This window comes from Cheilinus undulatus, linkage group 20 (genome assembly GCF_018320785.1).
Source record: "Cheilinus undulatus linkage group 20, ASM1832078v1, whole genome shotgun sequence".
Classification (NCBI taxonomy): domain Eukaryota; kingdom Metazoa; phylum Chordata; class Actinopteri; order Labriformes; family Labridae; genus Cheilinus; species Cheilinus undulatus.
Genome location: NC_054884.1, coordinates 22,005,080 through 22,031,881, shown reverse-complemented (window position 1 = coordinate 22,031,881; position 26,802 = coordinate 22,005,080). Strand labels below are relative to the sequence as shown.

The 26,802-nt window shown below is 38.3% G+C and overlaps 2 protein-coding genes across 2 annotated transcripts; one reads left to right on the top strand and one right to left on the bottom strand.

Moving 5' to 3' along the window:
- Nucleotides 1-1,893: 1,893 nt before the first annotated feature.
- casp7 (caspase 7, apoptosis-related cysteine peptidase) lies at nt 1,894-17,966 on the top strand. Its single transcript, XM_041816336.1, has 7 exons — nt 1,894-2,013; nt 2,309-2,424; nt 8,212-8,363; nt 8,435-8,563; nt 13,238-13,413; nt 13,691-13,829; nt 14,661-17,966. The coding sequence occupies exons 2-7, from the start codon at nt 2,309-2,311 to the stop codon at nt 14,885-14,887; spliced, it is 939 nt and encodes a 312-aa protein (XP_041672270.1). The 5' UTR covers nt 1,894-2,013; the 3' UTR covers nt 14,888-17,966.
- Nucleotides 17,967-20,821: 2,855 nt separating this feature from the next.
- si:ch211-28p3.4 (E3 ubiquitin-protein ligase TRIM39) lies at nt 20,822-25,135 on the bottom strand. The gene is made up of 6 exons (XM_041814997.1): nt 25,100-25,135; nt 24,903-24,998; nt 22,597-22,824; nt 22,464-22,483; nt 21,572-21,714; nt 20,822-21,399 (listed from the first exon to the last, which is right to left on the bottom strand). Exons 1-6 carry the CDS (start codon nt 25,133-25,135, stop codon nt 20,822-20,824), a joined length of 1,101 nt encoding a protein of 366 aa, XP_041670931.1.
- Nucleotides 25,136-26,802: the final 1,667 nt, after the last annotated feature.

The following is a 26,802-nucleotide window of genomic DNA, read 5'->3' as shown; positions in this document are numbered from 1 at the left end:
CCCGTCATGACACTACGACACAAAGAGGTAACAGTCTTACTTTGTTGGAAGCTTCATCAGGCTGGTATAGTCCCACAAAATGAGAAAGTGATTCTAGTCTTTAGCTGCTCTTAATTTACTTATGAGAAAGTGACATGTTGACAGGAATATCTGAGGAAATACACCAAGGCTACATTGATATATAAGTTAAAGGTACAATATATAGAATTTTCAAACTGAAATGTCTACATTAATTTTAAAAAATAACTTCTGTTATGTGATTTATATATTTTTCAGCTATTCCCAAAAGTTTTCAAAACTAGAGGTTTTCATAAATGTAACCTGACAATCTGTTGCTGTATCTCATTAATATTTTGCACTGCTTACTTTTGACTGACCATGATTATTCTTGGGATGACAGTGGCTCAGGAGCCACAGTTATCTTGAAACCAGAAGATCTTAGGTTCAGACCCCAGCTGCTACAGTAGCATGCCGACCCTGTGACACTTCACTTCAAATTTCTCCCAAATCAGTGCCATGTGAATGTGTATGAATGGGAATATTTAATACTAACGGTCACTCTACGTAGCAGCCATGAGCCACTGTGTGAATGGGTAAGTGTGGCCTGTGGTGTAAAAGCACTATGAGTAGTCGGGTGACTAGAAAAGCACTATGCAGTCTCAAGGCTGAAATCTGAGGTCATCTGGCTGGTTCATCCTCTCCACACCCCCATCTAAGATGAACCCCTGACTGTACAGTTCCTTATAAATGTGATCCTGATAGATAACAAAATAAACTGACATGATGGCATAAACATGGCAGTTAGATACTTGGTGGTAAACCAAAAAATATTTATCAAAGAGTTAGAAATAGTTATATTTGTTACAAAAATCAAACAAACCAATAAAGGTTTTGTAGTTGTGGCAGCAAAAGAAAAATATAAAATTATTACTTACTATCTCATAATTTTGATTTAGGATTTTATTTTTGTTTTGATTCTTTTTTTTTTTTATTTGAAAGGCCAAAATCTCAGATTTTTTCTTTTTCAATTGGCTTCCATAGGTAAGTGATTCTGTCCTATGTTTTCCTCCCTCTTGTAAATGTGTAGAGAGTAGTGATGGGAATTACGGTTCTTTTTAGTGATCTGAATCATTTGGCTTCGGTTCATCAAGAAGAGCTGGTTCTTCAGCTCTCAAATACCTTTAGCACCAGTTTGGCTGCGTTTGACCTGCCAAATTTAGTAAAATATCATGACATATGATTGACATCTGTGCTGATATTTTATATTAATCATGGTTAATTATTCATTTAACAAAAATATCATGGAATTATTTTTCAAAATATTCTGTCTCCCCAAAACACCTTGTGGGTCAGTCGAAATCTGCTCATTGACTGAGCTGTTAAACCATCAAGCTTGTCCTTTTTGCATTGTGTGCCTGTGGTAGAGCAGTGCGGGGAAGAGATCATCCCTAAAAATCAATACAATAACCCACAGGCACAAACGAAATACACAAGAAGAAGAAGAAGAAGAAGAAGAGAAGAAGAAGAAGAAGAGAAAGAATATAAAACGGCTCTCAGATGGGATCCGGATCTTATCGGCCACGTAAAAGAGTCGACTCTTTGGTCAGGTTCGCTCACGAACGACACTTTACCTGAAGAGAGCGATCCAGTTCAAGCAGAACTGAAGCCCGACCGTTTGTTCCTTCGTAATTTTTTTTTTTTTTTTGGTCATGTTCTGATTACACACGCTAGAGACGCTGTCTAAACTGACTCTGCTAACAAGATTAACACTCACCATATTTTATAAATTAAAAGTCTCGCTTAAGATGTTCAAACTGCTTGGACGCCGATTAATCAAACCCGAGCGCCTGAGGGCTCTGACGTAGTTACGTACACTAGAGATATGACGCAGGGCGGACTTTCGCTTTCTCAACTTTTTCAAGGAACAGAAAACACTAGAGAGATACAAACGGCAACATAGTCGGCTTTGTTCAATAGTTAGGCTGATACAGCATAAAATACGGACAATTGAGAGTAAGTTGGCTGATTTCAAGCCGAAAATGTTTCATTTGCCTTTCGTAATTATGCTATAAAGTTAGCTAACAAGTCGGATAAATAACTTCATAATAGTGTTGGGGCTAGCTTCTGTTGAATAGCTAAGCTAGCGGTGTAATTACTGCTTTGTTAACCGTATAAACGGTGCTGACTTAGCAGTGATTGGGAAGAAGCTGCACATTTGCTGATTAGTATGCTAACAAAATCCATCTTAGAGGTTTTATCAGAACGTACAGTTCATTTACAATGCCAATAACTCGTAACTTGACCCCAGATGGCCGGAGAACCTGCTGAGGTGACTGAACTTAGAGGTGAAGAGGACATAGGGAAGCTGGATGACGAGACTGACGCCAAGCCTGACCGCAAGGGAAGATTTCTACTGTTTGGAGGGTAAATTCCGTTTTCACACTTTCAGAATCTTGCAGAGACACACCTGCAACGTGCTTGAGGGGAAGCCAATTCTTTATATGAGGAAATAGGTTTAATTCTAATTCAGTGTGGCGGAGTGTGGGACTACATATGTTTCACTTTTGCTTTCACATTCATTATTATCCTCTCCGCTTTTATATGAGACACGAATGACATCTGTGCTTGGTTAATACAAAAACATATTTTTATGAAAGCATATCCAGACACTTGATTGTAGCTGCAATCCTACTGCTGCCAAGGTTGTGTTCAAACTACATTTTCTCTGTATGTACAGAATTCTCACGCAGTACATAAAAAAGGAAATGTAAGACTTTTAAGACCTGAAACAAGAAAAAAAATAATATAATGTTTAGCAAAACGAAAGGCAGGTATGTTTTCTCAGTACATGGAACCAGGGGAAAAAAATCTGGTTACTCTTTATGCAATGCCCAATGATATAGGGCAGTGGTTCCCTGGTGTGCCTTGATTAAAGTAAAGGTGTGTTCTAGGACTTAATGCAGCTATATGCTATTACTACAGATGTGCATCAACTAAAGATACTTTCACATGTGTTAAAGAGGCTAGTTTGCACTGATACGATTATGGTGTGGCTCAAGATTTTGGTTTGAGCTTAGGTGATACTTATTGAAACACATACTAGCCTGATTCTAAAAAGTTAATGAATTATTACAAAGGAGGGTAACACTTTTTGTAATGGAAGGTCTGTGAAAACAAAGGTGAGCTTTACAAATTTTTAAGTTGACAATAATTTGATGAAGACACATTTTAGTCAAAGTGCCATCCATCAATTTTAGTCCTCTCAATAGTAACAATAAGATGGTTGGTAAGTCTTTTGTGGCCTTCAATTTCAAAAGTACAATTTAAGTCTTTTTAAGATTTTTCAAGGATGTGCAGGAACCCTATTTGTATTAACTGTATTCTTCAGTGCTGTATAGGTATAGGTAATCATTTATTGTTATGTAGTTAAGTAATCATTCAAATTGAACCACAATCATAAGAATCCCATTGATCAGGCAGAACATCTACAAACAGATGGCTCTGCCTACCAGTCATCCAGCAGCCTCTTATAAGCATCCAGTGAGACACTGAGTCATTGAGTTTGAGGTTTTTGACAGTTGTTGATCTACCTGACATTACTGCTTTTGCAGTAGGATCTAGGGCTGAACAATTTTGGAAAATAATCTAATCGCTTTTTTCCCCCAAATATTGCGATTTGATACGTGGTTGTCCTTTAACTTTCTTTTATTCCTAAACAAGGACTGAACAATTATTTTTTTTAAACCAGATTCTGATGATTTTGACTCGTATTGCCAATTGGATATGAATTGTTGCATTGAAGGATTTTTGTCATTCTCATATTAATAAGAAAAAAGTAAAGAGTAGTACAAAGAAGGATTTTTTTTTTTTTGTTGACTATTCTAAAAAAAAATGGCACTTGAATGATTGCATGATATGGCATGTTTAACATCTCTGCTGCAAAAAAAAGTTTAAAACTGGTATTTTGACACATTTCAGGTGAAAGAAATTTTGCATCTTTTGTGATTTGAAAATTGCAGCAGGCCATATTGTGATTTAATTTAATTTTCGATTAGAATCCACTGATAAAATCATATTTGTTCTTGATTGAATGCAATTCACCAAGTTTTAAACAACTTTAACTGTAATACAAGTGAATACAAACAATTTAGGGTCTTATATCAGTTCACAAGCCTGTTAGATTAAGCTGGTAATCTACAGCAGTGTGATATCATGCCGTTTGTGTTGCCTCAAAATGCTTTCCCTCTCTTTTTGTGACCACACTTTCACTGACTAAAATGAGAGTTAATCCCCAGTTTATTCCAATCTAACCCACAAGGGGGCACTGTGGACCTTTTCAGGAGAGGGGCGTTTGTCAGTTGGCTTTCTTACACAGAGAGAGACTGCATCCAGTCCTCGTTTGTGTGCTCTGTGTGAGATAATTTGTACCCGAAACTGTCAGTATCACTATGGATCATTTTTTGAACTTTGTATCTGAAAACATAAAGATAATAAAAAGAAGAACTGATGAACTAAAGTTGTAATTAAAGAGACAAAAAACAAATAAAGGATCTATTTAACTGACTAATCTAAATATGACCATATCACGGTTGTGTCATGCATGTTGTATTGTGTGTGTATGTTGTAAATGTACAGTCAAAACCACATTAAAACCTTAATATAAATAAATAGCTGTATAGTTGTAGATATATTAATGTGCTCTGTGTGTTTAGACATGATGCAAACATGCCTTAGCTGTGCTGTCTGTGCTCCTTGGAAGACATTTCTATTCATAACGTATTTTTGCAGCTGTTTTTTCTTTTTAATTGTTCAACAGAGGAGTACATGAACCTCCCAAAAAGCAGTGCAACAAGTATCCTCCAGTAAAAACTAAATAACACAACACAGTGATTCACTAATTACATGTTTTAATTTATGTTTATTAGCAAATTATTCTTCAACAGACAATATGCACAATATTATTATGGTTATAAGTGGAGTTTAAGGCTAGACCAACAGACCTACATCAGCTAAAGTCTTTTTCTTTATTCATCATTATTCCTTATACTTTAAAGTATGTTTAAATGATTGATTTTTTTAGATATATTTTCAGGCTTTTTCTTCCTTATTGATAGAGGAGGACAGTGGATAGAATTGGAAACAGAGATAAGAGATGGGGGAGAGACAAGCGGGAAAGGAGCCACTGGCCGGACTTGAACCCGGGCTGCCTGTGAACATGGGGCATGACCTAACCACTTGGCCATGTGTGCCCATAAGTATTGAAATCTGTTCATTTGTTCATCTTCAAACCTTAAATTGTGCATTGCAAGGAGTTAAGTGTTAGGTCTGAACTGAATTTTAATATCGGTATCAACTAAAGTTAATTTGTAAATATCTGCAAAAACTGAAACTCGTTGAGAAAGCCCTAACTCAAAGAGATGGTGAAACACCATTAAGCTCATCCAATGGTAAAACCTGTTTCACTATATCCAATATCATGCATTCCTATTATTAAGCCTATTTACTTGGTTGAAAAATGCATAATGCAGCCCATAAACCTAATTTAGTTAGCTAAATAGCTAAATGGCCTGCCAGGTTAAACACAAATTTCAATTTTGGATTGATATTTTTTACTTATGGGACTCAAAGATTGTGGCTTTTTCTTCAGCTGTTTCAAATGGATTAGTATAACTTACATTCATTTAATTCGATTCATAATGCTGATGTGCAAATTACATATTAGCTGACAGTTCAATTATATAATTACTGTAGAGCACACACACAGTGCTTCTTTCAGCTGCAGGCATCATAGTATTATTATCTTAAGAATCACATATTTCTAATGAAAATCATTTGATAATGATTCATAATCATAATGATAGACTTGAAATATGATTTGGATTAAAAAATAGATTTATTTAAGTATTTATAGGTGAGTTACCCTTTAAATCCTTTTGCTGAGGACAAAGAAAAGGACAAGCAAAGCATAACAGAACTTTATTCCTTCAGCTAACAGACTGTTAAATGCTTACAGATATAATTGATCTGTGCTCAGTTAGGAAACCTTCATAGTGTGTCTTTATTCCTTTCAGTACGTTTCTGGTGTATTCGTTGTGCTTCTATGCTTTTTGCACTTGTGAACTTGTGATCTGTGCACCTGCTGGGCTGCTGTGACTGATGGATCAGTGTGATCATCTAAATGTTGAAATTGTTTCCTTCAGTCGTTTGGATTCTTTTTGTCTTTTTTATGAGACTTGGTAGACTGTGAAACTGAATTGACATTTTGAGATAAATAAAGTTGTCTGTAGAGATGATCCAGTACCAGTTTTTCCTTCTCAATACCAATTCTGATACCAGAGCGTTTGATATCCGTTGATATGGAGTACTGATCTGATACTGGTGTAAATTGGGAAAATGGGTAAAAAAGATGTTCATGATCTGATCTATGGGTGTGGATTTAATCTTTAAAGTTTGCAAGAAAGTTTTTTTTTCCTGTTTACTTTAATTTTTCCAGTCCTCCAACAGTCACTAGGGCAACATAGGCATGGATAGGGTCACTAGAACAATGCAACAGCTAGCTTCAAGAGGAAAAACAAAGTAAGAGGCTATGATTTATGGTTCAAAAGTTTTTTAGCTGAATAATCTGTGTCACTTCTTGTCCTATGTAATGCAGATCTGGAAGACTTTTAAACAAAACTGTATCTGATCGAAGAATAATCACAAGTACTCCCAATACAGTACCTGCATTTCAGCAGTATCAGAATCAGAGCAACAAGAGTTGTCTGAATCTGAATCAGACTAAAAGATAAAGTTGAACACTTTTCAGAATAAGTTTTTGAAGTTTTTTGAAGTACCCTGTCTCCCTAACTCCGAGGCCTGCAGGCCCTTACAGTATGTATGTGCATACAGGTGGATTCTGTGCCTGTCAGCACAGGAGCAACTTGTTGCCCTGTCTGACCTCAGCAGGCAGCGGGGCGCTGGGGCCGTGTGTGAATAGGCCTTTAGAAAGCACTGGTGGGGTGGCGAGGCTGCTGACTCAGGGGGCTCACAGTGCGCCGCCCCTGTCCTCAGCACCTGCTGGCCCAGTCAGGTCTCCATCCAGTACAGAGAGCATGTCAGTATCCTAGCACACAGCTAAAAAATAAGCTGCCAGGTCTGGAGAAACATACTCTTTTGGGGGCAGAACAAAGAAACGAGACAAAACCAACGCATTTCAGATGCAGAGTGGCGTAGCGCTTAATGACGAACCCAGGTAAGACGGACAGAACCGCTTCATATTCCTCTCCACAGTCCTCCTACCTGCTCCTCTTTCTGCTATGCCCAGCCCACAGCAGAACGGAGTTGCAGCTCTTTGCCCACCCTCCACAATTGTTTGGTACAGTACGTTGGCACAGTTTGGAGGTGGGAGGGGGCTTGAAAAAGTTCTGGATCACATGTTTATTAGAAGCAGGCTGGGCTGCCTATAAGTGTGTTTATGAATGACTCTGTCAGTGTGCGGTGCTGTGTATTGTTCCCATGCTCGAGTAAGTTGATGACTAGGCTCTTCTGGAACGAGCCTGGATTTTCGGAGCCCCCAATGGGCCACTGTTGGCTTTACTATCTGGATGGATCTGTTAAAGAATGGAAATATGACAGGTGTGTGAGATTTGACACTCGTGGAAGATTTCCTCTTGCTTAATCTACATCTGTGCGACTTTGTTTTCTTAATATTTACACTGTCAAAATGTTTTAGTTTCTTCTTTCTTTACAAATCGCTGGATTACTGCAACCAAATTTGGCTGTGACTTTAATGCCGTATTTGACCATGTATGTACTCTTTGATTTTTAGTAAGTGGTTCAGAGTATTTTCAGTTTAACTGGATTTCACTAGAAGCTGTTACTGTTATACTTATTCATATTTATGACAATGATATATGTGGAAACACTTTGTCTTTAAAGTGTTGTCATGCTCTCTAAGATTCAAGACAATTTTCTTGGGATTATTGGCCAGGTGGAAGATAAATAACAACTCTGACAATAGGAGTGGTGTGCAAATGTCTTAATTCTTTAACCAATATATTAATTTCTTTTCTTTCTCTGCTATTCACATGTCTGTTTTTGTTGTTATTTCTGATGGTGTATGGTCTAAAAGGCAGTTAAGGTGATGTGATTTTCTCTCATGAACCAGGGAACATTTTACACTGATTGAAAAGTTTAAAAGGGTTAACGCCTTTGTCTCTGTGACTGTGTTAGTAAGAAGAATAAGGATGGCCAGACGCGGGAGCAGGACTACTCTTCTGAAAGCCATTACAGAATTGTTTCACCAACATTCCAGTATAAGATGAGCCACCAGAGAGTGGGCAAGTGTATCATCATCAACAACAAAAACTTTGATGAAAAGACAGGTAGAGCAACCTTCTTAAATCAGTACTGCTTTATATTACTGTAGTGTATTCTAAGCTGATTGTCTTCTCAGGGATGAATGTTCGAAACGGCACAGACCGAGACGCAGGTGAGCTGTTTAAATGCTTCAAGAGCCTGGGCTTCGACGTCTTCGTCTACAACGATCAGACATGTGAGAAGATGGAGCGTCTCCTCAGAGAAGGTGAGCTATGAACACCTTTGCTGCTGTTGAGTTCCTTCAGTGTAGGAAGCATTCCTTAATCTAGTGATTCTCAACTGGTCGACCCTCAGGATCCAACTCCTCCCAATTTATCTAATGAAAACTGTTGTAGTTCGGATCTTCAGTGGGACAAATCATGGCTGAACAATGAGACTGGACAGAACAGGCTTGTTTAAAAAGGGCATCCTTTCATCATCATTATGGGTTCTTGTGCAGCTTTGATATCCAGAGAAAAGCAGAATTTTAGTCAAAATCTGGAGAAAAATACCAAAATTTACTCATTACCACATGAAAACTAAGTGCATAAAATGAATGGATGTATATCCGCTAACGGCTTTTTGCTTTTTTTCCACCACATTTTCACAACCCACTGAAAACAGCTCAATGACCCACTCTTGGGTCCTGACCCACCAGTTGGGAACCACTGATGTATTGAGAAGTAATCCAGAACATAATCCTAACAGCCAAAACAAAAGCTAATGGTCTAATCAAGCTGGCCTCTATGAAAGCATTAATAACGTCTAGTTGCAGCTTGTAAACTGTCGACTAAAATCTAAAGAGACAAATAAAACCCTCACATTTGTTCAGGTGGTTTCTCTTGGCTTTTAGGAGTCTTTGCTCATAAACTCACTCTAGCTTATAGCAATGTGTAAGAATTCCTCACGTTCAAACTGTCCGATATTCACGTTCACCTTGCTTAAAGTTCAATCCAGTGGTGCAAAACTGATCCTTATGCCATGGCAGCTAAAATGTTTGGCTTTCTAATGTCAAAAGACATGGATGAATCTTTTTGTTTATTTTTTAAATTTTTTCTCTGTGGTTTGTGGTGCTGTGAAGTTGTGTTAAAGCTAAGCTACACCAGCAAGAGCTAGTGTTGGTGGTGCAACTGGTCACAAATATCACAGCTCATATCAAATCATGGATTGTCGTTACAGATCGACAACACTGTTAATTGCTGTCGCAACATAAAACAATGTACCAAGTGTTGCTTTTAAAGGACATAGCATAATTCAGCCAGGATCTTATGAATGTAGTTACCATGCCTGTCAGGCCATTATTAAGGTCATCTGCCCTCAGGACGACTTACAATGATTTGTAGAGATATTTAATATCTTACATACTTTTAAATCATTTCCAGTTCTACCAATATAACCAAAGCCTAAAGGTGACAGTGCTTAAGCCTACATTCTGTTTTAAATCACCCCAGATAGCCAAAAGTCATTGAATCAACATTGTGATACTGTCAGGCTGCAATCAACATTGATGTCAGACATTGAAAAACACATTGAAAGTGCTCGCTATGATCAACATGGAAATAAAGTTGAATTTCCAATGAATTCTGACAATGAATCAACCTCGATTCAACTATGATATGATCAACATTGAAAGAATGTAGAATTGCATCAACATTGATTCAACTATATATATGCATTGCATTATACATTGAAACAATGTTTATTACTAAGTAAAGTTGTACTTTATTCATCCCCGAAGGGGAATTTGTAGTATACACTGTTGGGGGGTTTGGTGCCTTGTTCAAGGGCACTTTGACAGTGCTCAAGATGTGACGGAACCACTCCAGCTACCAGGTCTAGCGCTGCTCCCACCAGGACTCGAACCAGCGACCTTCCGCTCTCCAGCCCACTTCTTTCCAGCCAAACTCCTTCCAGACTGAGCCTTCCAACAGCTCAAGGCAGCACTTAGCAATGAGCAACAAGGCTATCACTGTATGTGTGTGTAATATGTAAAAACAAAAAAAACACTGTAAACCATGAATTTCCCTTCAGGGATGAATAAAGTACAACTTTACTTTACGTAGTAATAACATTGTTAAAATTTATAATGCAATGCATATATATATATAGTTGAATCAGTGTTGATGCAATTCTACATTCTTTAAATGTTGATCATATCATAGTTGAATCGAGGTTGATTCATTGTCAGAATTGATAGGAAATTCAACTTTATTTCTATGTTGATCATAGCAAGCACTTTCAATGTTTTTTTCAATGTCTGACATCAATGTTGATTGCAGTCTTCAGCCTGACAGTATCACAATGTTGATTCAATCACTTTTTGCTATCTGGGTTGTCAGCAAGTCGTTGAGTCTTTAATCTCAGACTAAGATTTTGCAAAGACTGGAGGTCACTAACTACAAGAATAGAATGCGATGTCTTATGAGTTTATTTTCCACCAGGCATCTGGTGGAAATTCACAACAGCCTTTTTTGGGCAGAGAAGAAGATGAAGATGGAAATGAAGATAGCTTATGAGTTAATATCTCTTACAAACATGTTTTTTAAAATCATTTATTTATTTGAGTAAAGACGATGCATGTTACTGCAACAACCAAAGAGCTACTGTATCTCGGAAACACTTTGGATTAAAAGTGTATGAAAATGTGAGTCGTCTCACCACAAAACCAAACTGATTGGACTTCTACTTTGAATAGCCCAATGGAACTTTACCGTACCTGTCATGTTGTAGTACTGGAGAGCGGTCTTGGTCTTGTCCGCCCCCAAATATATAACCCCCCCCCCATCAGCACCATTAAAACGATGTCAATTCAATGTAGGGCATTTCAACATTGAAAAATCATCATCTATACCACACTGATTCAACAACAGTTTTTCAAATGTTGAAATGGTAACTGTAACTAAACATTGAAACAACATAGATTTTTCAACTTCAACCAAAAATAACCAATCTGACCAAAATCCAACATTGAATTAACATCTTTTGCTATCTGAGACTGGTTCTCAACCTTTTTTCTTGAAGTACCCATACCTCCTCCAAGAAAAGCTGAGCCCCCGAGGACCCACACTGGAAAAGTGATACATTGTTCTCAAAAATTCTCACAGCATTTTACTGATAAAATCCAAAAGGGGGCCTACTATTTCTTCCCAAAAGACAGATATAAACTTTCCAGTAAGCACGTTTACTTGATTTTGGTCTTCAGGAGACCTGAACCCCAGGCTAGGAACTAACACCTTAAATAACGCCCTGGATTAAACACCACAGATGAGGATGCCATTATTAGCAACCCGATGATATAAAGTTCTTGTATTGTATTGTATTGTATGAATTTCAGTTTTTCCCCAAGTATTTTTTAGTTGCTGTTAAACAGAGCAAAGAACTAGTATTGTGAAATGATGTGCTTTAACTTTATAATTCTCAAAGCTTGTAAAATCAAGTTAAAACTGAATGTTATCTTCCGATTTACACACAGTATAAAACAACCGTTGGAGTTTGAGCTGTCCTGTTGAAAGCATCATGGCAAAAACAAGACATCAATTTAGATTTGAGAAGAAGAATTGTTGATGCTCACAAAGCAGGAGAAAGATGGACAGAGTTATCATAGAATTTCCAAGTGTCAAGAGCTGGAGTGAAATGTATAATCAAGAAGTTCAAGGAGAGCTGCACAGTCCAGAACAAACCTGGCAGAGGTTGGAAGAGAAAGATTTCAAAGACTCTGGAAAGAAAACTAGTGAGAGATGTGCCAAGATTATAGTGAATGACTTAGCCAAATCAGGAATTTTAGTCTCAGAGAAGACAGTCACTAAAGTCCTGCAGAGGAATGGACTGGGAGGTTGAAGACCAAGAAAAACCACTTCTGTAGAAGAAACACCTTCAAGCCAGACTTAAGTCTGCTAAGGACAACCTGGAGAAAGATTATGATACTGGAAGCATGCCGTTTGGTCAGATGGAACTAACTAGAGCTCTTTGACCATGGAGATGTTGCTCATTATTGGAGAAAGAAGGGAGAGGAGTTTCACCCAAACAGCACCGTCTTCACAGTGAAACAGTATTATGCTGTGGGGATGTTCCAGTGCATCTGGAGCTGGGAATCTTCTAAAGGTGGAAGGAATCATGAAGAAAGAAGGAAATGTGATGATTTTGAAAGAAAACCTCAAGCGGTCAGCAGCAAAACTGGGTCAGAGTCGTTGCTGTGTCACGTCACTCCTGGTGAAGACCTACCTGCAGAAAGCCAAAGTGAATGTTATTGACCGGCTTGCACAAAGACCTGACTTGAATCCTGTTGGAATAAAGGTCCAAGGTTCATGCCAGAAGGCCATCAAATCTGGAGGAGCTTGTTATTGGAGGAAGAAGAATGGGATTCCTCAGGAGACGTGTCTGAGACTTGATGTAAACTAAAACAGACAACTGGAGGATGTTTATCCAGCAAAAAGGAGACACAGCTGACTAAAATCCCTCGTTCTGTACAACGGCACTTGTGAAATACTTGGAAAAACTGAAATTTTCATGGGAAGCTAACAATTTTGTCCTCATCTGTTTAAGATACAACCATGTGCTTCAAAGTTTAATTATCAAGGTCTCCTTCAGGTGAATCCCAAATGTTTTTGTTTCCCCTTGACCTCTTCATAGAGTTTATAGGACACACTTAAGTGAGTCAGTTCAATCCTTATGGTTAAAACAACTCTGATTGAATCACTAATAGAGTTTTCCCTCCTCATTCCTCATTCTCATATTCCCAGTAAGCGCAGGATAATTGTGATCGAGTGATGGGTAGATAATATAGCGTCATAATAGCTCCCATCTGTATTTTTGCATTAATTGTACACCTTGGTCACTGTTGAGGCCTTGGCTGAGCTAAGAGACGAGTGTGTTTTTGTGTGTGTGTGTGTGTATGGGTCAGCCTCGGAGGAAGACCATAGTGACAGCTCGTGTTTCGCCTGTATCCTGCTAAGCCACGGTGAGGAGGGCATGATCTACGGGACAGATGGCGCCATGCCCATCAAGACCATGACCTCATTGTTCAGGGGAGACATGTGCAAAAGCTTAGTGGGAAAGCCAAAACTCTTCTTCATCCAGGTACAAAGATTTAAAGAATTCATTTCTGCATGCTGTGTGAAAATATGTGTGATGGGGGGAGTATATCAAATAATGCAACCTGTGACCAAAACAGCAACAAAGTGGTTAAATGAAAGAAAACAATAAAATTTTAACTGGCTTGAAGCCACTTCGTTAATTGTATAAAGGTTAAACTATGTCAACATTAAAAACAGAACATTTTTAATTGCTTCACCAGGTCATCGTTGAGAAAGCTACTCAGGATCACAGTGAAATGTCATTTCATTTACTTCACCAGGCTTGTCGGGGTTCTGAGTTTGATGATGGTATACAGACAGATTCAGGTCCTCCAAATGATACCCTGGAGACAGATGCTAATCCAAGACATAAGATCCCAGTGGAGGCAGATTTCCTGTTCGCCTACTCCACGGTGCCAGGTAATTTTCACTTTGATTTAGGTCTCAACGAAATTTGTGTTTGATAGATTATTTCTTTCCTGCAAAAAATGCTTACTGGCAATAAACCTCATACAGATGGAAAGCTTGTTTGCTCCCATTTTAAATGGTTCTACATTTTTAAGGAACATGCATTTATGGGATGAGCAGCAGAGCTGAGTATGTGGGTTGTGCTCATGAAAAATTTGCCAGTGCCAAATAGCTTATTTGCCATTGACTCTTGTTCGGTGTTGTTTAGTGGATTGGATGATTGAAATCTGAAGAAGCAAGACATAACAGCCATAACAGTCTGGTACCATTTCCTCATGCTGGTCACCAGCCTGGTCACACACTACTGTGGGATGGCATCCCTTTCTAAACCCCACTCTGTGAGGGTGAACGTTGTTAATTTGGAGGATAGAGTTTGGTTGGGATACGGGGTTGCAACTGGTTGCAGAATCTCATCTCAATATCTATCTGCATTGAGATTGACAATCAGGCACCTGATTATCAGCACCTATGGGTACCAGAACCATAAAACAAGAGTCAATAGCAATAGTAGAATAAGCGGTTCTGCAAAGATTTGGCAAATTTTTAATGTGCACAACTTACTTTCTCAACCCTGCGGCTCATCTCACATATTCATGTTCCTTACAAATGTGGCGCCATTTAAAAGGGAAATTAACAGGCTTTCAAACATTGTTAGCTTTGCTGCCAAGCAACTTTGTTACAAAAAAGAAATAATCTACCAAACGCAAATTTCCTTAGTTTTTGTGCTAAGTCTACTGTGGAGCATATTGGTGGTTTCACTGCTGACTTATTCTGATTTTCCAGGGTACTACTCATGGAGAAACCCTGGGCGAGGCTCCTGGTTTGTCCAAGCCCTCTGCAATGTCCTCAGTGAGTTTGGCAAGCAGTTGGAGATCATGCAGATCCTCACACGGGTCAACTACATGGTGGCCACGAGTTTTGAGTCCTGGTCTGAAGACCCGCGCTTCAGTGAGAAGAAGCAGATCCCATGTGTGGTCTCCATGCTGACTAAAGAACTCTATTTCAACTAACCGCCGGCCTCAAGCACTGTACTGTACGACCCCAAAGACTGGCCGACTGACTGACTTTACTGACTGTTTCAGGTACCGACTAAGTGGTCAAAGCATTCAGGGATGATTCAGGCCCAGCATCACATTAAGAGCACATACTATGATACTTTACAAGTGTGGCTGGGTCTGAAAACAAGCACTCTGTGAGAAAAAGATATTTACAGTGGCACTCCTCGTTCATGTGTTGATGGTGAAACTTCTTCCTCTTCTTCAGGTTATTCTTCAGAATAATGACGTCACATTTGAGCTAATCTTTCTTTGACAGGCACTGTGAATTATCCATGTTATTCTACCAGCCCGTAAAATTTGCTGCCAGTTTTTTTGGGTTTGGGGAATCATATCTGAATATGTCTGTTCATTTTCCAGCACTAAGAATAGACTTTTAACGGAACCATAGTCTAGTCTCTTCTCTTTAATTGAACTGAGAGCTCTCTGAAACTACGGAAGCCCTGAGGGGCTAGAGAGAAATAAATCTGGAAATCTAAATTCCGCGTCTCATCTTAGTTGTTTTTTCTTTTCACATATTTATGTTTGGAAAGTGGGGTAGTGCTCAGCTCCTTTAGCTAAAATTAGTACAAAAGAGTTATTAAAGAGAAGTGCACCTTCAATAGTTTCAAAAATAATAATGATAAAAATATCTCATTCGGAAAAATCCCTGTATTAAGAACCAGATTTGCAGATTTTTTTTTCACACTTGCTGTCAGGGCTTCCGTAGAACACATCTAATACAGTCTACGAGAAAACAAAAAATAGAAACTTTTTTAAATTTATACCATTCTTTACTTCTGCAGCAGTCTGGTAACTTAATGTAGGTCTAGTGGCATTCCTCAATAAAGGGATCTGAAGAATAGATAGACAGGCATTTTGGCTAGTTAACCGATAAACTTGCAAGAGCAGTGTTACTCAACCCTGTTTAACCAAAAAGCCACAAACAATAAATAAATAAATAAATAATAATAATGAAATCCCTTTGAAAGGGCCACAATCCAAACCTGGGGGAGGGGGATGACACACACACTGAGCCACTTGTTGAGTATCACTGCTCTTAAGTATGGGGTGCAGGGATTCATTGATCTGTTTAAAAATTACATTAATGGAGACCCATTTAATAGACATGGAGGTTTCCAAAATAATTTAAAAATCATTTTAAAAAACTGCATATCATTACCAATCAACAGACAGGTGCCCAGCTCTGCCACTAACTAAACTATAACAAAAAAAAAAAATGGAAAATGGATCAGATCATCTTCAGCTATCTGTGTTTTAATGTTTTCAGTCATCAGGTGTCAAAAACAAGAGATTAAAAAGACCACTTTCTCCTCTGAGCAGAAGCAAGTGAAGATGCTTTTGCAAAACGCTGTGTATCCGCCTTCCTAGCAGAGTTTAAGTTGGTAGCAATTTTCAAGCATCCTCAGGTTCTTTAATGTCCCAGGGAGTGGGTAAATGTAATGTTAAAGAATGTCATATACATATGGCTGGGAAGGGTGTAATCTTTTGCTGTGTATACATAGTTTTATGGGTTTTTGGGTCTAGTGCATATTATATAGCTCATTTCCATTAAAAATTATTATTTCCAATTTTCTAGTTTTCTCAGCGTGATGTTGAAAACTTAACTTTCTTTTTGTGCAGCCCTGAGTAAATGATGTTCATGTATTTTTTACATGGCTCAAATAACACACTTGTCTTTTTAGTCAGGGTCCAACAAATCAGTTTATGAATATCCTTCTCTTAATTTTTAAAGTTAGACATTCCTCCGTAGTATCTTTGATAACTGATGTGGTATATGCTGTAGAATAGACAGAAATTTCCAAAACTGTCAAAATTTCTGTTAGCATTACACTGTCAATCTAGACCGGGGCCCATAGCACCAATGCCACACCATTTCACTGTATATTAGTGTTGTACACTGTCATTAAACACTACACTGTTTTTTAAGAGTTATCAGAAAGTTCATCCCTAACTTATTTTTGATTTAATTTTTGATTTAGATAGGGTTTTAAAACACTAAATCACTTAGAAAAATATAAGTTTCACTTGATATTCTTAAGCACACAGTGCACTTTGCTCAGTTTATTTATTTTTTAATTGAATAATTAAGTCAATTAAATGCTGTGAGAGAGAAACATCTAAACGTATTTTTTTAATATAGTAGAAATATACGGAAGCCCAAAGTGGTCTTAAATCCATACATCCATTTTTTTTTTCTCTAAAATTAAAATGTAAGGATGAATGACCTTGTATGGATACTGTTAACATTTGCATAACTTACAAGAAGTTTGTTTCTGCATGTGATTTTTTTTTTCTTTTTAATTTGTCCCAAAGTCTGTCAAACACAGAGGCAGCTATTACTGGTGGTAACAAGTCTAAACACCCACAACCCACATTCACAGTCACTGTTGCTGCAATGTTTTTACATTTTAACAATACTGCATGTTTCATAAAGTTGGGGAAAAAGTTGAACAATAGTTTTAGCTTGTCACTTTTATTTTTCACTCATTGTATTTTGTTACCCTTTTTTAAAATTTTGTGAACACTTTCAAATATTTGTATTTGCCAGGAAAGTCATCGGCACTGGCCTAAGTTAGAGACATGTACCATTCAACACCAGATACGCTTGACCAATACAGCAACAAGTTTGAAATCCTCTCGACACATGGATCTCTGATCAGTGATGTGGTGCCCAACCTGTGCTGAAAGGAGTGTTTGCTCCACTTGTTTGGGAATGGAATTGAAGGAGGGAAAAATGTATTTTCAAGGGTAAATTTAAATGCTTTCCAGTGTTAAATGCTGTTGTCCTCAGGAATATATTTGAAAAGATTTGGAAAAAAGGAATGGATGAATTTCATTGAAAGTATAATCTGGCCCATTGTTTTTTTTTAATTTGGGGCGATACATTATTTAAAAAATCAAAACAGAGGAATGCTTAGGTAAACATTTTATTGTATGAAACAAAGAATTTATTGTGTAACAAATTGTGTCATTTTTCTTTAACATGTGGAAACAGACCACATTTTAAGGTTGTTTTTCTGAATTATAAAAATATATCTATTTTAAACTCAATGTTTCTTTTGATTCAACCTTTATTTGAGCAGAATTACAATCTGAGACCAGTTTGTCTGTTCCAGAGATGCACTGCAACAACACAAGTAGAAACACAATGAAACACGAACATATAGATGAGACAATTACATGCTCATTGACAATCACACATACCAATATTTAAACCATGTCCCATCCTCATATTTGCACACATTATCACAAGAAAATACTCCAAATGATGGTTGCAGCAATACTGAAGGTAGTCTCGCCACAAGACAACTTCTTTATTGATTGAAAAGTTATTATAAAATTGTTACAAAGAAAGGAGGTTAACTATAAGTGCTTTATAATATAGTATTTTTATGTTGCTAATGTAGTTGACTCAATGAGTGACAATAAAATTAATTCCGTCTCAATGATGACTTTGGATCAAGTGTAGAGCTGTACAGTATATCATGCCCAAAAGCAGCAAGACTCACAATCTCAATTTTTGTTTATGGTATTTGGTTCTGTAGAAAAGAGTCAATGGGATTTACCAAAGGGAAAGGGCGAACCTTACAATTTCCCTATTTGGAGGCAGTGTGGGTTTATAAACAATATAAATGAAAGTGGCTCCATGATAGATCCCTGGGGTACTCCTTTCCTGGCCACTATCAAAGGTGAAAACATAATCTGCAGTTACTGCTGGAGAACAATTAGCTATATGTTATACCAATTACAAGCAATCAAATTGAGACTAAATGGATGACAATAAGCTTAAAAAAAAAAAAAAAAAAATTTTAAAGCCTTAAGCCCAGTTTGGACGAAAGATTTGAATCATGGCCTTATTTTCAGAGGCAAAAATGTCTGCATTTCTTAACATTATGAAAATACTGGCAATCAACTTTACCATCCTTTTTCAGTTAATCTTAGACTTAAAAGAATTTAGGTATTCTGATTTTTCATAGCAGTACGCTTTGTTACCTCCGCCAAGGAGGTTATGTGATTGGCAGGGTTTGTTAGTTAGTTTTTTAGCAACATAACTCAAAAAGTTATGGACTGATTTTCAGGAAATTTTCAGGAAATGTTAGAAATGGCATAAGGAAGAACTGATTATGATGGGAGATAGGGTTAATGGCGGAGGTCTGTGTTCTCCGAGTGCTTTTCTAGTTTTATAAAAGGACCTCTGCATGATAAGACAAGTATACTGTATAGAAGAGATACTTGTATCTCTTATAGTAGTCTAGTCGTATAGTAGTCTCTTTAGTCCAGTGGGTAGCGTTACATCATGGGACTTCAGCAGTCCTCAGCCCGTACTATTTCCATGCATTAGTCGCCCATCAAATCTTTATTTTATAAACATGATCACACTGTTAGTGAGGACAAATTCATGAAAACATTACTCTCAGTGCACTTTAAAGTGGATGTAGTTGTACAGGCAAAAAGATGGCAATTGTAGCTGAAATTATAACGTCTGTGTAAGCGCCCGCTGAAAGTAAGAGAGAGTGAGCCTACTTGGGTGAGCAGTGACGTCTGGCCGTTGACAATGTACAGCTCCAAGTCTTTTAAGCCAATCCACATTACCTGGTTTGATCCTCATCATATTCCAATTTCTCAGTGATCACCTTAAGGCTTTCCCTCTTTATATGCAAATAAACATGGAGCCCCGTTCATCTTCAGTAGCCTTTAAAAAAAACAAGAAATGATGACGACATGCCGAAAAACACAAAGCGTTAATCAAGCAGAAGTGTACCCCATCATCATTAAACATGGTGTTAAGCATGGAGAAACAGAGCATTTGAAGCATAGACCAGGCGATTCTGGCTAAATTCTAACATTGAAGACATGAACCAGGTTACATAGAGCCTAAACAGAAACAATATATCTGCATTTTGTGAGTCACGCCATCCACAGATATTAACAGCAAGGATTTATATCTTTAGTTTTCTATATATATGCAGAGACTCAGGAGATAAATGGTTGCTATTAATATGTCGTAAATCACACCAGTTTTTCTTTTTTAATACTGTCTTTACATGTTCAAACCCATGTGTATACATAAAAAGAAAAACAAGATAGAACAGTCAACGCACAGATCTTACTCGTGATCTGTCGCCATTACTTCCTGTTTTCAAAAGCTATTGAAAGTGAATGGGGATCCATGTTTATTTGCATATGAAGGGAGAAAGCCTTGAGATATTGACTGGATCAGAGCTGTACGGCGTCAACAACGAGGACTGCTCCCCCAGGAGTTTCTCTCTCAGCAGGTACTGATACAGATGCTTTAATTTCAGCTCAGCTCGCCGTCTTTTTGCCTCTATGACTACATTTCTTTTTAATTACGATGAGAGTAACGTCTTCATTTTTTTTTCTCTTCACTACCACTGCGATCTTGTTTACAATATTAAGATTTGATGGGCGATGCATGGAAATAGTACAGGCTGAAGCCTCATCACCTTACCCTACCCAGAGTGCTGTGTGGACTAAAACATGGGCGCATTTTGGTGGGTCAATTTAAGCTTTTACTTAGGACTTTTTCAAAATGCAGATATCTACTGGGTTTTTTGTTCATTATGAATTCAAGAGATAAAAATATCAATCCAACATGGTGAATTTGTTCCTTTTAAGGAATACTTGAATGCCGACAGCTTTTATGTCTAACTATTTAAATGTACACAAAGCATGTATGAGCCAAATTATCTTAGAAATGAACATATCTTGTGAAGTTCTTCTGGGCAAATATAGACTAGCCTGACACGTGCAGTGCTCGATGCAGATGATTTGCGGGAAGGTAAGAATGTCAGCACAGCTGATGCACATGCCCCACAGCACAACACATTCCTGCCCCCCCACCCCCAGAGGCCTTCATGCCCCATCTCAGAGAACAGGAGCCGATCGAGACGCATCACAGATCCTGAGAGACTTCCAGTTTGTGCCTTCATTGTCGTGCCCTGGACATAATGCTTGATGTAGGGTATCAGTGAACGTCCCAGTGCAGAAAGAGTGAAGAGGAGTCATAGTGTCTGCGCCTAGAAAACAAACCAAACCCCCAGGGAAACTGCAGTACACCCCAATGCGGGTGAACTTCCTTCCCGCCAGCAGAGGCAGCTCATGTGGAACACCGCCATGCCAGGCTGTGTAGTCTCCATTAAAGTACTCCACACACCACGACTCCTTGCCTCGGCCCAGCCACGAGTCCTCCTCACAGCTTTTGCGTGGGATGCTCGGGTAAGTGAGCCCCAACTCCCAGTAGGTCTTCTCACTCACCTCCACCTCCCAGTAGTGGCGTCCCTCGCTGAAGCCATCTTGGCTGATTACATTCAGGGTGGTATCAAAGCGAGAGACAGTGTCTGGGACATCCTGCCAGGTATCTATGTAGGTGGCAGAATCACCCTTAGAAGAGATGATCAGCTTGGGATGGGCCGTTTCAGGGTCAAGTACAACGTCTGCAGCATCTGTGACAGAAACAAATTCTAGTGTCTTGTTTAAAGATTTTCTAGCTGTTAAGTGTGACAAACACTTGACACTAATGACATGTCATAACAGGTAGTTACTGTGACCTTTGACATTAGCTAGGAGCAAAACTCCTTCACCTGTCAATCTACCTGTGTGTTTGGGCGAACTCACAGCTCTGAAACAGCTTCTTGGTGACAGGGACCTGGGATCTGATGAACAGCAGCAGGTTGATGGTGAGACTGAGGAGCTGTTCGTTCTTGAACTCATCCATTTGAATCAGGTCAGGGTCACTTAACTTCAGAGTCTCAGATATCCTTAAAAAGTAAACATTGACAAAACAATCATACTGAACGGTAAAAGACCTTCTGTACACCTCAGTAAACTGCAAAGACCAGCTGATAGAGAATGGCTGGGATTACCTAAAATGCTATTTTATTATAACACTTTTAATTTAAGACTCCATGCCCATTGGACACTTCCTTCTTGCCCCTTTGTCACCGATGCAATGTTTGTCAGTAAAACTTCCTAAGGAGGTTAAAGTACATCCATTTATAGCTTGTTTTAAACTGGTGTGGATTAAATTGGCTCATTTGTTTAATTTTGATCCATATTTGAATGACTTCATCTATTTGACAAAACCCCAAACTGTGTTTTAATAAATCTACTTTTATTTGGAAGCATTGACTAAAAAAAAGGGGTTGCATACATCTGTTTTAGTAGATCACATACTTTAGGTAAGAAGTGGCGCACGCCAACCTCAGGCCCTGTTTTGTCGTACGTAACTTTTATAAATGAGACCCTGACTGTTAGTCTCTACATTACTTTATATTATTTTGATTAAGAGCACCCTAGCAGCAGTAAATTCTTATATTTGGGAACCTGGATCTCTTTGACCTTCATGCATTTAATTTTCAAATCAGTTATGAAAATGGGCAGAACATTTTCATCATTAGATTGCCTAATCTAATTCATAATTAATTGTTAATTTTAAAGCTCTTGCTGATTAAAGCAAGGGTATTAATTTCACCGTGAAGGTTTGTAAAGACCTAGACTGTGAACTCACCTTCTGTCTGTTTCAGCATTCTGTAAAATAAATCAAATGGACATGAAATTACTGATCTCTACAGCGTTATACCTAAAGCTTTAGACAAATAACTCAACATGGATTATATGTCTTTTGAATTAATTTACTCTACCTGAACATCAGTTTCTTCTGTCTTCAATCTGGCACTGATGTCAGATATTTCCTCGTCCAGTTCCTGAGTGAGAAGATAGCAGTCCTCTATCCGGTCCTCCACTAACTTCTCAGTGGCGTCATGCTCCGTGTCCATCTGGGTCAGCGTAATCCGAAGATCCTCGTCCAGGATACGCTTCATGTCTTCATACTTTTTCCTGATTTTCTCCTTCATCTCGTTGGTCTTTTTCTGACGTGAAAACATAAGGAAAGTTCAATACATTTGTTACAGGACTCTAATGACCATACAGAACCCATTTTCTCTTAATGTTGTTTATCACACCAGTGTGTTCTGGGGTGAATAAATCAAGGGTATCTTTCAAATTGTTTTGACTTATTATTAATTAAACAGCAAGTGGAAGAACTTCCAATGGTAAGGAGCTTAAAGACTAAAAGCCACACCATTAAAGAAAATTTATATTCGAAATATTTGAAACCAATTTTATTTGCACTGGATGTTTCCCATAAAAGAAGGTGTGGCACACACATTAGATTGTTTCTGGTGCTCATGGGAAAATATTGTGACCTCATGAGCAAGTTTGTCTTTCTAACTGTAATATATTGAATATTTGCCAGTGATTTTTGCCATTGGATGAGCTTAATGATGTTTCACCATCTCTGTGAGTTAGCAATATCTCAGAAGGTTTCACTATAGACTAGGGACGTATGATACTGGATTTTTGACAATATCTGATATGCAGACATTCAGTGTAGTCAATACTGATATGGATACTGACAAAAATGCAGTTCAGGCCTAAACTTCAGGCCCCAAAATACACTTCAGAGTTTCAGAAATGAGGATGAATAAAGAAAAAGACTTAAGATGATGTAGTTCTGTTGGACCAAAACTCAAAATGTATTTGTACATACAGCTGATATTACAGCAGATATAGGTCCAGTTTTACAGCTGATATATCAGGTGTAAACTTCATCTAAAATGTTTTGATCTGCCGATATCATGCCGATAATATTGTGCATCTAAACTATAGACTGTGGAAAAAATACTGGAAGAAGTCTGAGTGATGTTTGTCATTTGGTTACTGAATGGGTCTTTTAAGCCAAGCCACATCAGCTGCCATATTGAACTTGTACCTCAAACCATTTTTTGGTTGGCTTTGACAAAGAGGCAGGGCTGGGGTGGGTCTTTAGCCTTTTAACAAACAGCTACACTGTCCAGTCATGTCCACTATACCCCTAAGCAGTAGCATTAGTGCAAGCCTTTTAGCCGCCACATTTCTTCATGAAAACAAGAGCAAAGAACAGCACTAAAAGCTTTTTTTGTCAGAGAAGATGTTTTTGCGCTTCTCTCTACCGGCCTTGTCATGAGTTTTGTCCACCTATAAGCTCAACCATTCATAAACAATGACAGCACCTGCCAGCCAAGCTCACATTACTTCTGGAGCTGCGCATACCTACTACCTCCTTTTGTCTTGTTGCTCTGATTGGTCCATAATGAATGTGACAGACAGAACATACATTCAATCACCTTCCTAGAATTTTTACAAAGTTCCTGCCTTTCCCAAACACTTTGTATGGAATGGATATATGAAACAGTCTAGCTGGCATGTCAAGTTAGTCATCTTAACACAGGGTGTGTATGTGTCTTCAGCTACTTCTGCAGACCCTAAACTTTCCTATACACATGACTTTTTTGTGCGCAAATAGGACTTCCTCTTGAGCACTAGCAACATATTTTTATATTTTTTCAGTCAATGTCCTTAAAAATGATGTGGCACGTGAATATTTATCGTGCAGTTAAAAAACAAAAAAGTGTGTGGGAAAGTATTTTGCTGATAGAAGCGGACAATGAAAGTGCAAAAAACAGGGGGGATGACAGGGATTCTCAAAAGTGTGTTTCAGTATTCATGACACATTTAACCTTGAGGTGAGTTTGCTACAGCAGAACAAGGACATGCTCTGTATTCTACCAGTGCTGCTTTGAATCAAGCAGAAAGTGCTGCATTTAAAGAAAGAAAAGAAATGCATGAAAATCCCTTTCACCCAGGAGCATGCATTGTGACTTAGGAATCATGATTATGTTGTTTTAGAGCATGGTGCTCAAAGAAATGACACTAAAAAATAGGCTTGGTTTCTGGGTTATGATTACAGACTTTTAACCAATATTTAATCCCCTGGTTTATTTTTGCAGGTGTTGGCTGTAAGCCTGCAGGCTGAATGCTAAAAAAGAAATGATTAACAAGACACATCAGAGAGATTTGTATTGTATTGTATTTCTTCACACACAATACAACAACACAAAAGACTTACAGTTATCTCCACCTGCTTGGCTGCCAGTTTCTTCATCCTGTAGGCGATTACATCTCTCTGTCTCTGCAGGTGTTGCTGATGTTTCAGGAGAGTTTCCTTTGGTACACAAAGGCATACATTTCTTTAAATAAAGGAGATCATGAACCAAACACAACAGGGTGAAACGGTGTCAAAGAAACCAAAATGGTAGTGCGTACTTCTTTTGTAGCCTTCCCTCCTGCCTTACTATTCATATTTGGTACAGTGGTGCAGATCAAACTCAACAAACCAGGGACATGACGAGGGGTTTTTATAGGCCTGGCACAGGTGTGAGGGCTGTGTGGTGGGGGAGGGACGGGGGGGCAATGTGATATCTAGAAGGGTGCAACTACATACCGGTTTCAACAAGGAGGGGACATAAGTCTTGACTTTGAGGACAAGAATAAGTTTTCAACAACAGGTTGAAGAAGCATCAGACTTGAGGAAGACTTCCACTTTGTCCCAGATTATAAAATGTTTCTATTTATACTAACAGACACTGACTTTGATGTGTGTTTGTGTGCGTTTGTGCTTGTGGCCTACATTCACCTTGGACAAAGTTTTTATGACCATTCAAGGTGCTTGGACAGCTCATAAAGAGCCCTTTTTTCTTTATGCAAAGATTGATTTAGATGAATGAGCGTGTTTATCCTAACCATGACCCTTGTAACATTTCACAAGCAGAAATAATCAGTGCATGTTAACTAGCATGTCGCGTCAAAAGCACCGAAGGAAAGAGAGTCTCCTCCCTAAAAAGACGTCATACGTGCCACAGCATATGTTTCAACTTACCCGTCCAACTCTGTGTTTATCTTTCATATTTATCACCAAAAGACGTGACAAAGCAGCGTAACACAGTTGTCACAGACATGCCTATTTGCAGAATGATTTCCAATGAGGGATGGTTGGAACTGGCACTTTACAGAAGGATTTACCTGTCAACTTATGTCACGTGATGAAAACAGTTGCGTTTATCATGCACGTCAACTACTAATCCTCTGTACAATGAAGCAAATGCCAGCTTCTTGTGCAACAACAAAGCATTGGCTTTGCATCTGACATGATAGAGAACGTCAGTCCTCTCTATTTAGGACTTATGTTTAATACAGCTAGAAAGTCTGGCTACAGACCATGCATCTTTGATGTCCCCTCTCACAGCCCATTAATGTGAAATGTGTCTATGTCAGAACGGAAGTACTGTAATTTTCTGGTACAACGTATTTTCAGTTTTAGATTTTTACCCTAGCAACATAATTCATGATACTTCACGAGCCAATGTAGCTTAGTTAGCTTTAGCAAAAAGCTAACATAGATACACGTCGAACATAGCTACATAGCTTATGGAGTTACTTTGTGATCTTAGCTTTAGCTACAGCTGCAGCTACGTTATCTATGTAGCTTATGATTCTACTGTAGCAACAGAAGCTATGTTAGCTACATTAGAATGTTTTCATGAAGGATGAGCTTTATTTCCTGTAAGTAGACTGTTTACTTGGCTTTATTAAACATTTTGCAATCAGTTTTAACATGTTTTTCCATTCTGACAGAGTTAGCATCTCATATGAATGGTCTGCAAGAGGGGCTGTCAGAGATGAGTCTGCAGCGAGACCCTTCTCCAGTATACTGTTAAGTAGATGTGAATAGAAGTAAGAGGTTATTAGTAGATACTTCAAAAGCCGTCAGTGGAAGCTTAAGGATTAGATCAATTTGAAATTTGAAATTTATTGAAGGGGTAGCCCCTTGAGATGAATCATCTCATTTCAGGGGGGTCATATTACGGTATGTTATGTATGGTATGATACCATACAATATGATGCGTTGCAATGTAATGGGATGCAATATGTTTTAATGCAATACTATGGTATGACATATGATAAGGAAC